The 13,122-nt window shown below is 41.3% G+C and overlaps 1 protein-coding gene across 1 annotated transcript; it reads left to right on the top strand.

Annotated features, from left to right (window-relative positions):
- The first annotated feature begins 10,183 nt into the window (after window positions 1-10,183).
- LOC123729272 (spindle assembly checkpoint kinase-like) lies at window positions 10,184-13,122 on the top strand. Its single transcript, XM_045703674.1, has 4 exons — window positions 10,184-10,406; window positions 10,596-10,734; window positions 11,417-11,524; window positions 11,689-13,122. The coding sequence occupies exons 1-4, from the start codon at window positions 10,261-10,263 to the stop codon at window positions 12,175-12,177; spliced, it is 882 nt and encodes a 293-aa protein (XP_045559630.1). The 5' UTR covers window positions 10,184-10,260; the 3' UTR covers window positions 12,178-13,122.

Raw genomic sequence — 13,122 nt, 5'->3', positions numbered from 1 at the left:
TTTTGGGGCTTCACCATGTTTCATTGAAATGTACAGCTGTGTGTCGTCTGCATAGCAGTGAAATTTAACATTATGTTTTCGAATGACATCCCCAAGAGGTAAAATATATAGTGAAAACAATAGTGGTCCTAAAACGGAACCTTGAGGAACACCGAAATTTACAATTGATTTGTCAGAGGACAAACCATTCACAGAGACAAACTGATATCTTTCCGACAGATAAGATCTAAACCAGGCCAGAACTTGTCCATGTAGACCAATTTGGGTTTCCAATCTCTCCAAAAGAATGTGGTGATCGATGGTATCAAAAGCGGCACTAAGATCTAGGAGCACGAGGACAGATGCAGAGCCTCGGTCTGACGTCATTAAAAGGTCATTTACCACCTTCACAAGTGCAGTCTCAGTGCTATGATGGGGTCTAAAACCAGACTGAAGCGTTTCGTATACATTGTTTGTCTTCAGGAAGGCAGTCAGTTGCTGTGCAACAGCTTTTTCTAAAATTTTGGAGAGGAATGGAAGATTCGATATAGGCCGATAGTTTTTATAATTTCTGGATCAAGATTCGGCTTTTTCAAGAGAGGCTTTATTACTGCCACTTTTAGTGAGCTTGGTACACATCCGGTGGATAGAGAGCCATTTATTATGTTCAACATAGGAGGGCCAAGCACAGGAAGCAGCTCTTTCAGTAGTTTAGTTGGAATAGGGTCCAGTATGCAGCTTGAGGGTTTGGAGGCCATGATTATTTTCATCATTGCGTCAAGAGATATAGTACTAAAACACTTTAGTATCTCCCTTGATCCTAGGTCCTGGCAGAGTTGTGCAGACTCAGGACAATGGAGCTTTGGAGGAATACCCAGATTTAAAGAGGAGTCTGTAATTTGCTTTCTAATGATCATGATCTTTTCCTCAAAGAAGTTCATAAATTTATTACTGCTGAAGTGAAAGCCATCCTCCATTTGCGAAGGCTGCTTTTTAGTTAGCTTTGCGACAGTATCAAAAAGAAATTTCGGATTGTTCTTATTTTCCTCAATTAAGTTGGAAAAATAGGATGATCGAGCAGCAGTAAGGGCTCTTCGATACTGCACGGTACTGTCTTTCCAAGCTAGTCGGAAGACTTCCAGTTTGGTGTGGCGCCATTTCCGTTCCAATTTTCTGGAAGCTTGCTTCAGAGCTCGTGTATTTTCTGTATACCAGGGAGCTAGTTTCTTATGACAGATGTTTTTAGTTTTTAGGGGTGCAACTGCATCTAGGGTATTGCGCAAGGTCTGATCCCTTGATTGGGTGGACAGCTCTGATAGGTTGGAGATCGTTTTCCGGATGTTCTCATAATTACTGTGTAAATCTTTTGAAAGGGGTAAAAACCATGAGCCTCCTAAGTTTTGTATTGACGTCAATATACAGTGGAGGACGGAAACTAGCTGTCCTCCGGCTACGCCATGGTGCTACCCCAGAGAGTGCTGTTGAGGCTACTGTAGACCTTCTTCAGTGTTTTAATCAATTATTTGGTGACGTGAATATATTTAGTAAAGTTTTATCTAAAAAAGGATAACTTTTTTAATGTTCCACTATTAAACATTTTCTGAAATTCACTGAGGAGGATGGTCCTCCCCTTCCTCTGAGGAGCCTCCACTGGTGTGTATAGCATATGTCTAATTAATCACAACACAAAAACTTTAGCATGCTTCAGCATTCTCAAATGTGAATTCAGAGTGGTCTATGTGTGGTTTTCTATACATTCCACTCAGCTAATAGAAATCTAACAAATACCATTTTGGATACAAACATGGGATATCAGTTCCGAGTCGATGTGCAGGGGTACGAGGAAATTGAGGTAAATATGTACTAATAGGTAGGGGTAAAGTGACTAGGCAACAGGATAGAGTGTGTAAGTGTGTGTGTTGCAAATGTGTGTCTGTGTGTACGTGTTATGTGTGAGTGAGTGTGCGTATGTGTTCAAGTGTCAGTGTAAGTACAGTACCAGTCAAAAGTTTGGACACACCTACTAATTCCAGGACTATGTAACGGTCTGGGTGTAGCTGGTGCAGAGGAGTCAGGCGCAGGACAGCAGAGATGAGTAATAAAAGTAACTTTACTCAAAATTACCAAATACATGTAGTATTACCAAGCCCACACAAAAGGACCAAAATACATAAAACAAACACACACAAAAACCATGGGGAAAACAGAGGGTTAAATAATGAACATATAATTGGGGAATTGAAACCAGGTGTGTAAAACAAAGACAAAACAAATGGAAAATGAAAAGTGGATCGGCGATGGCTAGAAGGCCGGTGACGTTGACCACCAAATGCCGCCCGAACAAGGAGAGGGACCGACTTCGGCAGAAGTCGTGACAGACTATGAAATAACACATATGGAAACATGTAGTAACCAAAAAAGTGTTAAACAAATCAAAACATATTTTTATATTTGAGATTCTTCAAATAGCCACCCTTTGCCTTGATGACAGCTTTGCACACTCTTGGCTTTCTCTCAACCAGCTTCACCTGGAATGCTTTTCCAACTGTCTTGAAGGAATTCCCACCTAGGCTGAGTACTTTTGGCTGCTTTTCCTTCACCCTGAGGTTCGACTCATCCCAAATCATCTAAATTTGGCTGAGGTTGGGTGATTGTGGAGGCCAGATAATCTGATGCAGCACATTATCACTCTCCTTCTTGGTCAAATAGCCCTTACACAGCCTGGAGGTGTGTTGGATCACTGTCCTGTTGAAAAACAAATGATAGTCCCACTATGCGCAAATCAGATGGGATAGTGTATCATTGCAGAATGCTGTGGTAGCCATGCTGGTTAAGTGTGCCTTCAATTCTAAATAAATCACTGACAGTGTCAACCGCAAATCACCCCCACAACTCCTCCTCCATGCTTCACGGTGGGAACCACCCATGCGGAGATCATCCGTTCAGCTACTCTGCGTCTCACAAAGATATGGCGGTTGGAACCAAAAATCTCAAATTTGGACTCATCAGACCAAAGGACAGATTTCCACCGGTCTAATGTCCATTGCTCGTGTTTCTTGGCCCAAGCAAGTCTCTTATTATTATTGGTGTCCTTTAGTAGTGATTTCTTTGCAGCAATTTGACCATGAAGGCCTGATTCAAGAAGTCCCCTCTGAACAGTTGATGTTGAGATGTGTCTGTTACTTGAACTCTGTGAAGCATTTATTTAGCTGCAAGTTCTGAGGTGCAGTTAACTCTAATGAATTTATCCTCTACAGCAGAGGTAACTCTGAGGCTCCATTCCTGTGGCAATCCTCATGAGAGCCAGTTTCATCATAGCACTTGATGGTTTTTGCGACTGCACTTGAAGAAACATTCAAATGTTCCGTATTGACTGACCTTCATGTCTTAAAGTAATGATGAACTGTTGGTTCTCTTTGCTTATTTGAGCTGTTCTTGACATAATATGGACTTGGTCTTTTACCAAATAGGGCTATCTTCCGTTTACCACCCCTACCTTGTCACAACACAACTGATTGGCTCAAACACATTAAGAAGGAAATCAATCCCACAAATTAACTATTAACAATGCATACCTGTTAATTGAAATGTATTCCAGGTGACTACCTCATGAAGCTGGTTGAGAGAATGCTAAGAGTGTGCAAAGCTGTCATCAAAGCAAAGGGTGGCTAATTTGATGAATCTCAAATACAAAATATATTTTGATTTGTTTAACACTTTTTTGGTTACTACATGATTTCATATGTGTTATTTCATAGTGTTGATATCTTCACTATCATTCAACAATGTGGAAAATAGTACAAATAAAGAAAAACCCTTGAATGAGTAGGTGTGTCCAAACTGGTACTGCATGTGTGGGTGTGTGGGTAGAGTCCAGTGTGTGTGTGCATAGAGTCAAAAAGAGTTGGTGCAAAAAGGTCAATGCTATTTTGTTAACTATTTAGCAATCTTATGGCATGGGGGTAGAAGCTGTTCCAGGATCCAGCTGCAGAGGGAGGTGTTCAGTCGCAAGGACCTTAGCTTAGTGATGAGCTTGGAGTGCACGATGGTGCTGAATGCTGAGCTGTAGTCAATGAACGGTATTCTCATCTAGGTTTGTTTTGTCCAGGTGGGAAAGGATAGTGTGGAGTGCAGTAGAGATTGCATCATCTGTGGTTCTGTTTGGGCAGTATGTAAATTGGAGTGGTCCAAGGTTTCTGGGATGATGGCGTTGATGTGAGCCAAGTATCAGCCTATCAAAGCATTTCATGGCTACAGATGTGAGTGCTAAGGGGCGGTAGTCATTTTGACAGGTTACCTTGAACTTCTTAGGCATAGGGACTATGGTGGCCAGCTTGAAACATGTTGGTATTACAGACTTGGTCAGGCAGAGGTTGAAAATGTCAGTGAAGACACTTGCGATCTGGTCAGCGCATGCTCTGAGTACGCGTCCTGGTATTACGTCTAGCCCTGCGGCCATGTGGATGTTAACCTGGGTAGAGTTCTTACTCACATTGGCTACGGAGAACATGATCACACAATCGTCCAGAACAACTAGCACACACACATGGTTCAATGTTGCTTGCCTCGAAGCGAGCATAGAAGGAATTTAGCTTGTCTGGTAGGCTCGCGTCACTGGGCAGCTCTCAGCTGGATTTCCCTTTGTAATTCGTGATAGTTTGCAAGTCCTGCCACATCCGACGAGTGTCAGAGTCTGTGTAGTAGGATTCGATCTTAGTTCTGTATTGACGCTTTGCCTGTATGATGGTTTGTCAGGGGGCGTAGCGGGATTTCTTATAAGCGTCTGGATTAGTGTTTCCCGCTCTTTGAAAGCAGCAACTCTAGCCTTTAGCTCAATGCGGATGTTGCCTGTGTTGGATTCAACATTTTGAACATTGAGATATTAAAGACATGATAGATCAGACGCATAGTATATTAAGGAGTGAAAGAGACTGGGTCTCTGTAGAAAGACAGATAGCTGTGGAATGTGTTGGGTGGACAAGAGGAGAGCAACGTGTTGATACAGGTGAGACAGATGGACATCTGTGGATTAGGTGAAGGGTGGTTGAGGTCAGGAGGTGAGGACAGGTCCCCTGAAGGGAGTAATAAGGGTTTGGTACATTACGATTTTCCTGTTAAACCATAAAATGTAAGGATTGGAGAGGAGGAGTGTCTTAAGTGGGATATATACAGTTTAAGTCGGAAGTTTACATACACCTTAGACAATTACATTTAAACTCAGTTTCTCACAATTCCTGACATTTAATCCAAGTAAAAATTCCCTGCCTTAGGTCAGTTAGGATCACCACTTTATTTTAAGAATGTGAAATGTCAGAATAATAGTAGAGAGAATGATTTAATTTCAGCCTTTACTTCTTTCATCACATTCTCAGAGGGTCAGAAGTTTACATACACTCAATTAGTATTTGGTAGCATTGCCTTTAAATTTATTAACTTGGGTCAAATGTTTCACGTAGGCTTCCACAAGCTTCCCACAATAATATTCCTTCTGACAGAGCTGGTGTAACTGAGTCAGGTTTGTAGGCCTCCTTGCTCGCACACACTTTTTCAGTTCTGCCCACAATTTTTCTATAGGATTGAGGTCAGGGCTTTGTGATGGCCACTCCAATACCTTGACTTTGTTGTCCTTAAACCATTTTGCCACAACTTAAAGTATGCTTGGGGTCATTGTCCATTTAGAAGACCCATTTGCGACCAAGCTTTAACTTCCTGACTGATGTCTTGAGATGTTGCTTCAATATATCCACATAATTTTCTTTCCTCATGATGCCATCTAATTTGTGAAGTGCACCAGTCCCTCCTGCAGCAAAGCACCCCCAAAACATGATGCTGCCACCCCCGTGTTTCACTGTTGGGATGGTGTCCTTCGGCTTGCAAGCCTCCCCCTTTTTCCTCCAAACATAACGATGGTCATTATGGCCAAAAAGTGATATTTTTGTTTCGTCAGACCAGAGGACATTTCTCCAAAAAGTATGATCTTTGTCCCCATGTGCAGTTGCAAACCATAGTCTGGCTTTTTTATGGCAGTTTTGGAGCAGTGGCCTCTTCCTCACTGAGCGGCCTTTCAGGTTATGTCGATATAGGACTCGTTTTACTGTGGATATAGATACTTTTGTGCCTGTTTCCTCCAGCATCTTCACAAGGTCCTTTGCTGTTGTTCTTGGATGGATTTGCACTTTTGGCACCAAAGTACATTCATCTCTAGGAGACAGAACGCGTCTCCTTCCTGAACGGTGTGATGGCTGTGTGGTCCCATGGTGTTTATACTTGCCTACTATTGTTTGTACAGGTGAACGTGGTACCTTCAGGCGTTTGGAAATTGCTCCCAAGTATGAACCAGACTTGTGGAGCTCTACATTTTCTTTCTGAGGTCTTGGCTGATTTCTTTTGATTTTCCCATGATGTCAAGCAAAGAGGCACTGAGTTTGAAGGTCGGCCTTGAAATACATCCACAGGTACACCTCCAATTGATGCAAATGATCTCAATTAGACTATCAGAAGCTTCTAAAGCCATCACATAATTTTCTGGAATTTTCCAAGCTGTAAACCTCCGACCCACTGGAATTGTGATACAGTGAATTATAAGTGAAATAATCTGTCTGTAAAAAATTACTTGTGTCATGCCTTAGATGCCTCAACCAACTTGCCAAAACATCATCGGACCACATCCGTATTGAGCGCGTCACTGGTATTTCCTCTGAGTTTTTGCTTGTAAGCAGGAATCAGGAGGATATATACTGTTCAGTTAGAGCTGAACAAGGTGACAACTAAAGGAGGGAGGGTAGTGAAGTTTGAGGATGTGATGTTTAACAAGTTATAAGGTTATGGAGTGTTGGTGAAATAGATGATTTGACTGCTTCTCCAGAGGGTGGGCCACTCCCCTTACATCCTTCATTGGAAAAGTCTGACATGTTTATGGAGAGGGAATATTATATTTGGGAGACGGGATTAACGAATGGAATAATTCTAAATGTCCAGTAAAACGTATTTCCCACTACAGTAGACCCAATTTTTTTTAACTAAATCAACAATAAATGTTTTCTTGCATTGGTAAGAAGGACACCTTGGAGTGAGTTAAGGTTGAGTAAGGATTTAGGGATGATCTTGAATGTACTATCACTTCTTCTAATGCTACAGTATGGCTACAATGTTGCACATCTGGTTAGGTGCAAGTTCACAGAGGCAATTAGAGTCAAAAAAGTATCGGTTCTGGGAATCTTATTCCTCTTGTAAATCAGTTGCATCTTTAGCACTGTATCATACAATTGACTCTGTACATCAGGGCTCTCCAACCCTGTTCCTGGAGAGCTACCTTCCTGTAGATTTTCACTCCAACCCTTTTCTAGCACACCCGATTCTACTGATTAGCTAGTTGATAAGCTGAAATCAGGTTAGTTACAACTGGGGTTGGAGTGAAAACCTACAGAAGGGTAGCTCTCCAGGAACAGGGTTGGAGAGCCCTGGTGTACCTAGTAAAAAGCATTTGTTTTGTATCATTTATGACAAGAAGCTGTTCATTATTTCTTACAGTTAAGAATCTTAAGTCCCTTTTCACAAATAGATTGTGTTCTATCCTCTTTACAACTAGCCTGGCTGACGCAACTCACGTGACTACACAGCAAAGAGCTGTGACCAAGAGCTGTCAGCCAGACTACTTTACAACAGTGTAAGAAAATGGCCTCTTGCAAGACTGTCAACCAGAGCCATGTTCAGCTACAGAAAGGGTAACCCACACAGTTCATCCAGTCAGAAGGAACTTCACAGGTGTTTGACTAATCTTTGTTTATTAATCATTGTATAAGGCCACTCTGGACTGTGCAGACTTCATTGAGAGAGGAATTAAAAATCAGAAATATAGTATCACATTGTCCTTGTTACATTTTCAATGCCCTGCGGTGAGCTCCATCTTCAGGCGCAGTCACCCTGGACAGCAGATCCACATCATAATGGAGTGAAAGTCAAGCTATACATCAACTGAAGCAAACTGCAGAGCACAAATAGACATGATAATACAATAGCATGATATATAATAAACCACTACATGAAGTGTTAAAAGGTACATATAGCATACGTCTTACGAATCACTACACAAGCATACACTTTAGCATGCTTCTAGAAACTCAAATGTGAATTCATGTGATAGTGGTCTGTGTATGGTTTTCTGTACATTCCACTCATCTAATACAGGGTCTGTGTATCATGCATAATCAGGCTTCATATGGAGTAGAAAAGGTCAAGACATAGGTGACCTGCTTCACTATATAGACTAAGAGATTCCTAGATCAGATAGTAGCACACACACACAAACCTCAGCATCCGTCAGTGGAATCCCATCTATTCCCATGTCAGCATGCAACCGCCAGCACAACTATCAGGCGTCCAATGCTTTCTCTCGAAGCCATCTTTGGTTTCAGCCAAGAGGCCTGAGTCCTCTATGTGATGCACACACAGAGGTTCAATTCCCAGTAGGGATCTAGTGTAAACAATCATATTGGTCAGGGGGTCCAGACAGCGTGCAAAGAGGAAAGTCAGGGGACAAGCCATGCAGTGAGGAGGACATTGCACTGGGGAATTCTAGGGGTGACAGATTTTAGATAGCACAAAATAAAAAATGTAATATGTTGAAAGAATGGCTAGTGGGGAAATGCTGTAAATGCTAACCCAGTATACCTATATCAATCTTTAATCAGTGCTTCAGCAGAATCAGTACAACCAATGAGTGTACTACACACAGTCAACTGGCACTAGTTTCCACGTCACTTACCAGTGCCTGATTCCGTTTAAAGACCTAATTAATTATAGTGGTTTCTGGTCATCCATGGACAAAATTCCTGGTTTTCAGCTCTCCTGGTTTTCAAACCATTCAGCCAATTTAGAGTATGGAGATGGAGCCCAAGTCTCTGACTATGGAGAGCCCACTAGGACTTCAATCCCTCAGTTTTAAGCTGATCATAGGAAACCAACATAAAAGCTCCATAAGGTAACAAACAATACGATAAAACACAAATGACAAACCACCATTCTGATGTGAATATAGCCAGCCCACCTGAAGGCAGTGCATTGATCATTTCACCCGCACCTATTCTATTTGACAAGGCAAAATTTAACCCCACGTCAACGCAATCTAGAGATTGAAGGAGATAACTGGAGAAAAGACACATTCTGATTGTAGTGATAAAACCCAACCATACCAAAAACCGTTTTTGTGCTGACGTTGCTTCCAAAGGAAGTTTGGAACTCGGTAGTGAGTGTTGCAACCGAGGACAGACAATTTTTACGTGCAACGCACTTCAGCACTCGGCAGTCCTTTCTGTGAGCTTGTGTGGCCTACCTCTTCGTGGCTGAGCCGTTGTTGCTCCTAGACGTTTCATTTCACAATATCAGCATTTACAATTGATCGAGGCAGCTCTAGCAAGGCAGGAAAGAAAGAGTGTGCAAAGTTGTCATCAAGGCAATATATTTTGATATCTTTAACACTTTTTTGGTTACTACATGATTCCATATGTGTTATTTCATAGTTTTGATATAGTCTTCACTATTATTCTACAATGAAGAAAATAGTAAAAAATAAAGAAAAACCCTTTAATAAGTAGGTGTGTTCAAACTTTTGACTGGTACTGTATATGACAAACGAATGACATAACACAGCATGTGACTTTTACGTTTCTGTGTAGAGTTTGACAACCTTTGATTGTGCTGGCATAAATATGCTACATTGCTATCAGGGATTTGGGAATGCCTCAGTTAGAGATGGTTGGTTTGGATTAGAATACCAGTTTAGATTTTCAACAGAATTTACGCCTTACTATGTGAGAAACTGTCAGTAGAATTCCTCCGTTCTACAGTTGCAGCACTGTTTTCTTCAGTTTGTAGTCAACATGCACACCCTTCTCACCCACTTCATTATCGTCTTCTGTTTGGAATTCTCTCTTTGTCTTTGTAACTTTGAGAGAAGTAACTGTAGGGTGTACATACTGGTACTTACCATAACAATAGTACTATAACAAATGTTATGCAGAGGTGAAAGCTTTAGTCCACTGGTTCTCAATCCTGGTCCGGGGATGCAAAGGGGGCACATTTTTGTTTTGCCCTAGCACTACACAGCTGATTCAAATGATTAACTCATCAAAAGGCTTTGATGATTTGAATCAGGTGTGTAGTGCTAGGGCAAAACAAAAATGTGCACCCCTTTGGGTCCCCAGGACCAGGATTGAGAATCACTGCTTTAGTCATTTCTATTGGACCTTGACCCCACTGCCCACTCCCCACCAAACCCCCTAGATGGCGTATTCCACCAGCACTATTGCTGCTGGCTGCTTTGGGAAGATATACAGGGAGATGTACAATGACACCTGGGCTGCAATCAAGAAGGTGCCACAACACTTAATCAATAGGAGAGACCTGGAGAGAGAGTGTCAAGTATACAAGTGAGTATGACAGACAATGTGCTATCATGGTATGTTGCTAAATGGTGATGATATCAGAGATGGTGTTGATGAGGTTGCTGATGAAGGTCACTACAGAAGTGATTAGTTGTGCTGTCTGTAAACTCCAATGCCCTCATAACTATTTTTCACCATTTTCTTTCACACTTTCTCTGTGACCTGGGACTCCAGTAAGGCAATTCATCCTAACATAGTGAAGCTTCTGGGTAATCCAACACTCAAGGACTCTAAGTGGATCATCCCCATGGAGTTCATCTTTGGAGAGGAACTGGAGACAACCATCTTCAAATCACAAAAATCGAAAATACAGGTAGGCCTATGGATCCCAGCGCTCCCAACAAACATGCATACGACGGTGTTGATGAAAGTTCACATAGCAAAACTTTTACATCTGAAATATCTGATAAACAAGTATGTAGGCCTACAGGATTTTCAGGGGGGCCTTCCCAACATTATTAAAACATTTCTATAACAGCCCAAGTTTGATAGACTCTGGTCTCCACTATTCAACTATATTTCAAATTGGACAGAGTGAATGGGGGGATTAGGGAAATGAGCAGATACATGTTGTGTAAGGTGCTGTAAAAACTAAAAACGAATTATTTCTATATTTCTTTTTTTTGCTTATAATTTTTCTTATTATTATTGTTAGTTTAAAAAAAAGTATTTTATTTTATATTTCTTTTTTCCTTATAATTTTTCTTTATTTTTTAATATATATTTCTTTTTAAAAATATTTTTTTCATTCTTATTATTATTGTTAGTTTTAAAAAAAAAGTATTTTATTTTATTATTAGTTTATTTTTATTTGTATTATTGTTTTTTTAAAATTTTTAATTTAAGTCTGCCACATCGCGAGTGTGGAATGTGTTCTGTTGGTTGATTGAAAAACAAGAAAACTTAATAAAACTTTAAATTGAAGAAGAAAAAAAAACATTTCTATGTGCAAGTTAGCTCATCAGTTGATAATCAAAGCCTTTCTTCCCCCACAGTTGACTCCATCTATAAAGGCCACCATCATCACAGGCATGTGTGAAGGACTACTTTATCTACACAGCAAAGATATTGTCCATCAGGACCTCAAGCCTGACAACATCATGGTGAGAAAGGCAATAAAGTTGTTTTTGTTATTCTGATGTTCTTCATTAATGATGCAAGACTTTAGAAGCAGTTGTTCATCTGTTGTTTATCACATTATCACTGTAAATGAATAGACTAGAAATAAAACAATATTTCTCAACCCCTCTCAAATTATCTCTTCCAGATAGAGCATGACACTCACCGAGCTGTGATCATTGATATGGGGCTGGCCAAATTCTTCCGCAATGGCCTAAATTCTGCAATGGATCTGGGCAACGAGGCCTACTCTCCCCCTGAGGTCCTGCAGAGGCGGGGCCAACGCGACCAGCGTTCGGACGTGTGGGCTATGGGTAAAATCATTGCTGAACTCTGTGCCAGAATCAGGTTGCACACCCCCAACGTCTGTCCAACTAAGATCCAGGAGACCCTCAGTCTCCAAGGCCAGCAGTACTGTAACGCTGTCTGTAGGATGGTGCAAAGAGACCCCACAATGCGAGCCACCATGGCCGGAATCATGCCGGAGATACAAAGGGCAGGGGTAGATGGCGGTGGCGGCAACACCGGGGGCAAAAAGAGGACGTCTTCTGACACCCAATCCTCACACTCAGGTAAAAACCACATTGCTACGTCCTCAACCTCCTGTACAGCGTTCACCATCTCCATCGAGATTTGAGCGCAATGCTTTACTAACGCCTGAGGTCAAGACGCTAGTGCGAGCTCCTGTGCGAGCGCCTTCTCCATCGAGATGGGAGCGGGCAGCCTTACCAACGCCTGAGGTCAAGAACTCACCATCTCCCTTTTCAAAGGTAGACCAGGGTAATTCTCTGGTTCCATCAGGCATAACTCAACCCAGTCAAGATGTCATGAAACAGCTTCTCTACAAAGAGGCAGCGAGGGGTCTCCCATGCCCACTCCCCACGACGGGAAAGGTGCGAATCCACCGCTATGAGCAAAGGAATGGGGAAGTGGAGACTTGGGAGCGAAAGGAGGTGGTGACTGAAGGAGGGAGGATAGTCAAGTTTGAGGATGTGATGTTTAACAACAAGTCGTAAGAAGGTTATTGAGAGATGTGAAATAGTTGGGAGTTGATTTGACTCTGCTTTTCCAGAGCGTGGGCCACACCCCTTCCATCCTTCAATGTAAAAGTCTGACATGTTTCTGAAAAAGGCGAAAGTCTGTATTTGGGACGGGGGATGGAATAATGGAATAATTCTAATGTCCAGTGAAACTATACTATGTAACAATACATTTACGCATTTTCTTACTACGGTAGACTAAATATATATATATATATATATATATATATACAGTATATACATCAACAACAATAAAAGTTGTGTTGCACTGTTACGAAGGAAACCTAAGGTTGATTAAGGATTCATGAATGATGTTGAAGGACTCTATCACCTTACAGTACTGCTACAATAACTATCTGTGAATGTTTTTGAAATCTCATCCCTCTTGCAAATCAGTTGTATCTTTAGCTTGATATACATTTGACTGTGAACATAGTAAAAAAACCTTTGTTTTGTATCATCTAAGACAAGGAGATCTTACATTTAGCTTACACTTAAGAATTCAAGTCATGTTTCACAAATATATGCGGTGTTATATCCAA

Source organism: Salmo salar, chromosome ssa02 (assembly GCF_905237065.1).
Source record: "Salmo salar chromosome ssa02, Ssal_v3.1, whole genome shotgun sequence".
Lineage (NCBI taxonomy): Eukaryota > Metazoa > Chordata > Actinopteri > Salmoniformes > Salmonidae > Salmo > Salmo salar.
Note: the sequence above shows the minus strand (reverse complement) of the source record. Positions and strands in the feature narration are given on the sequence as shown.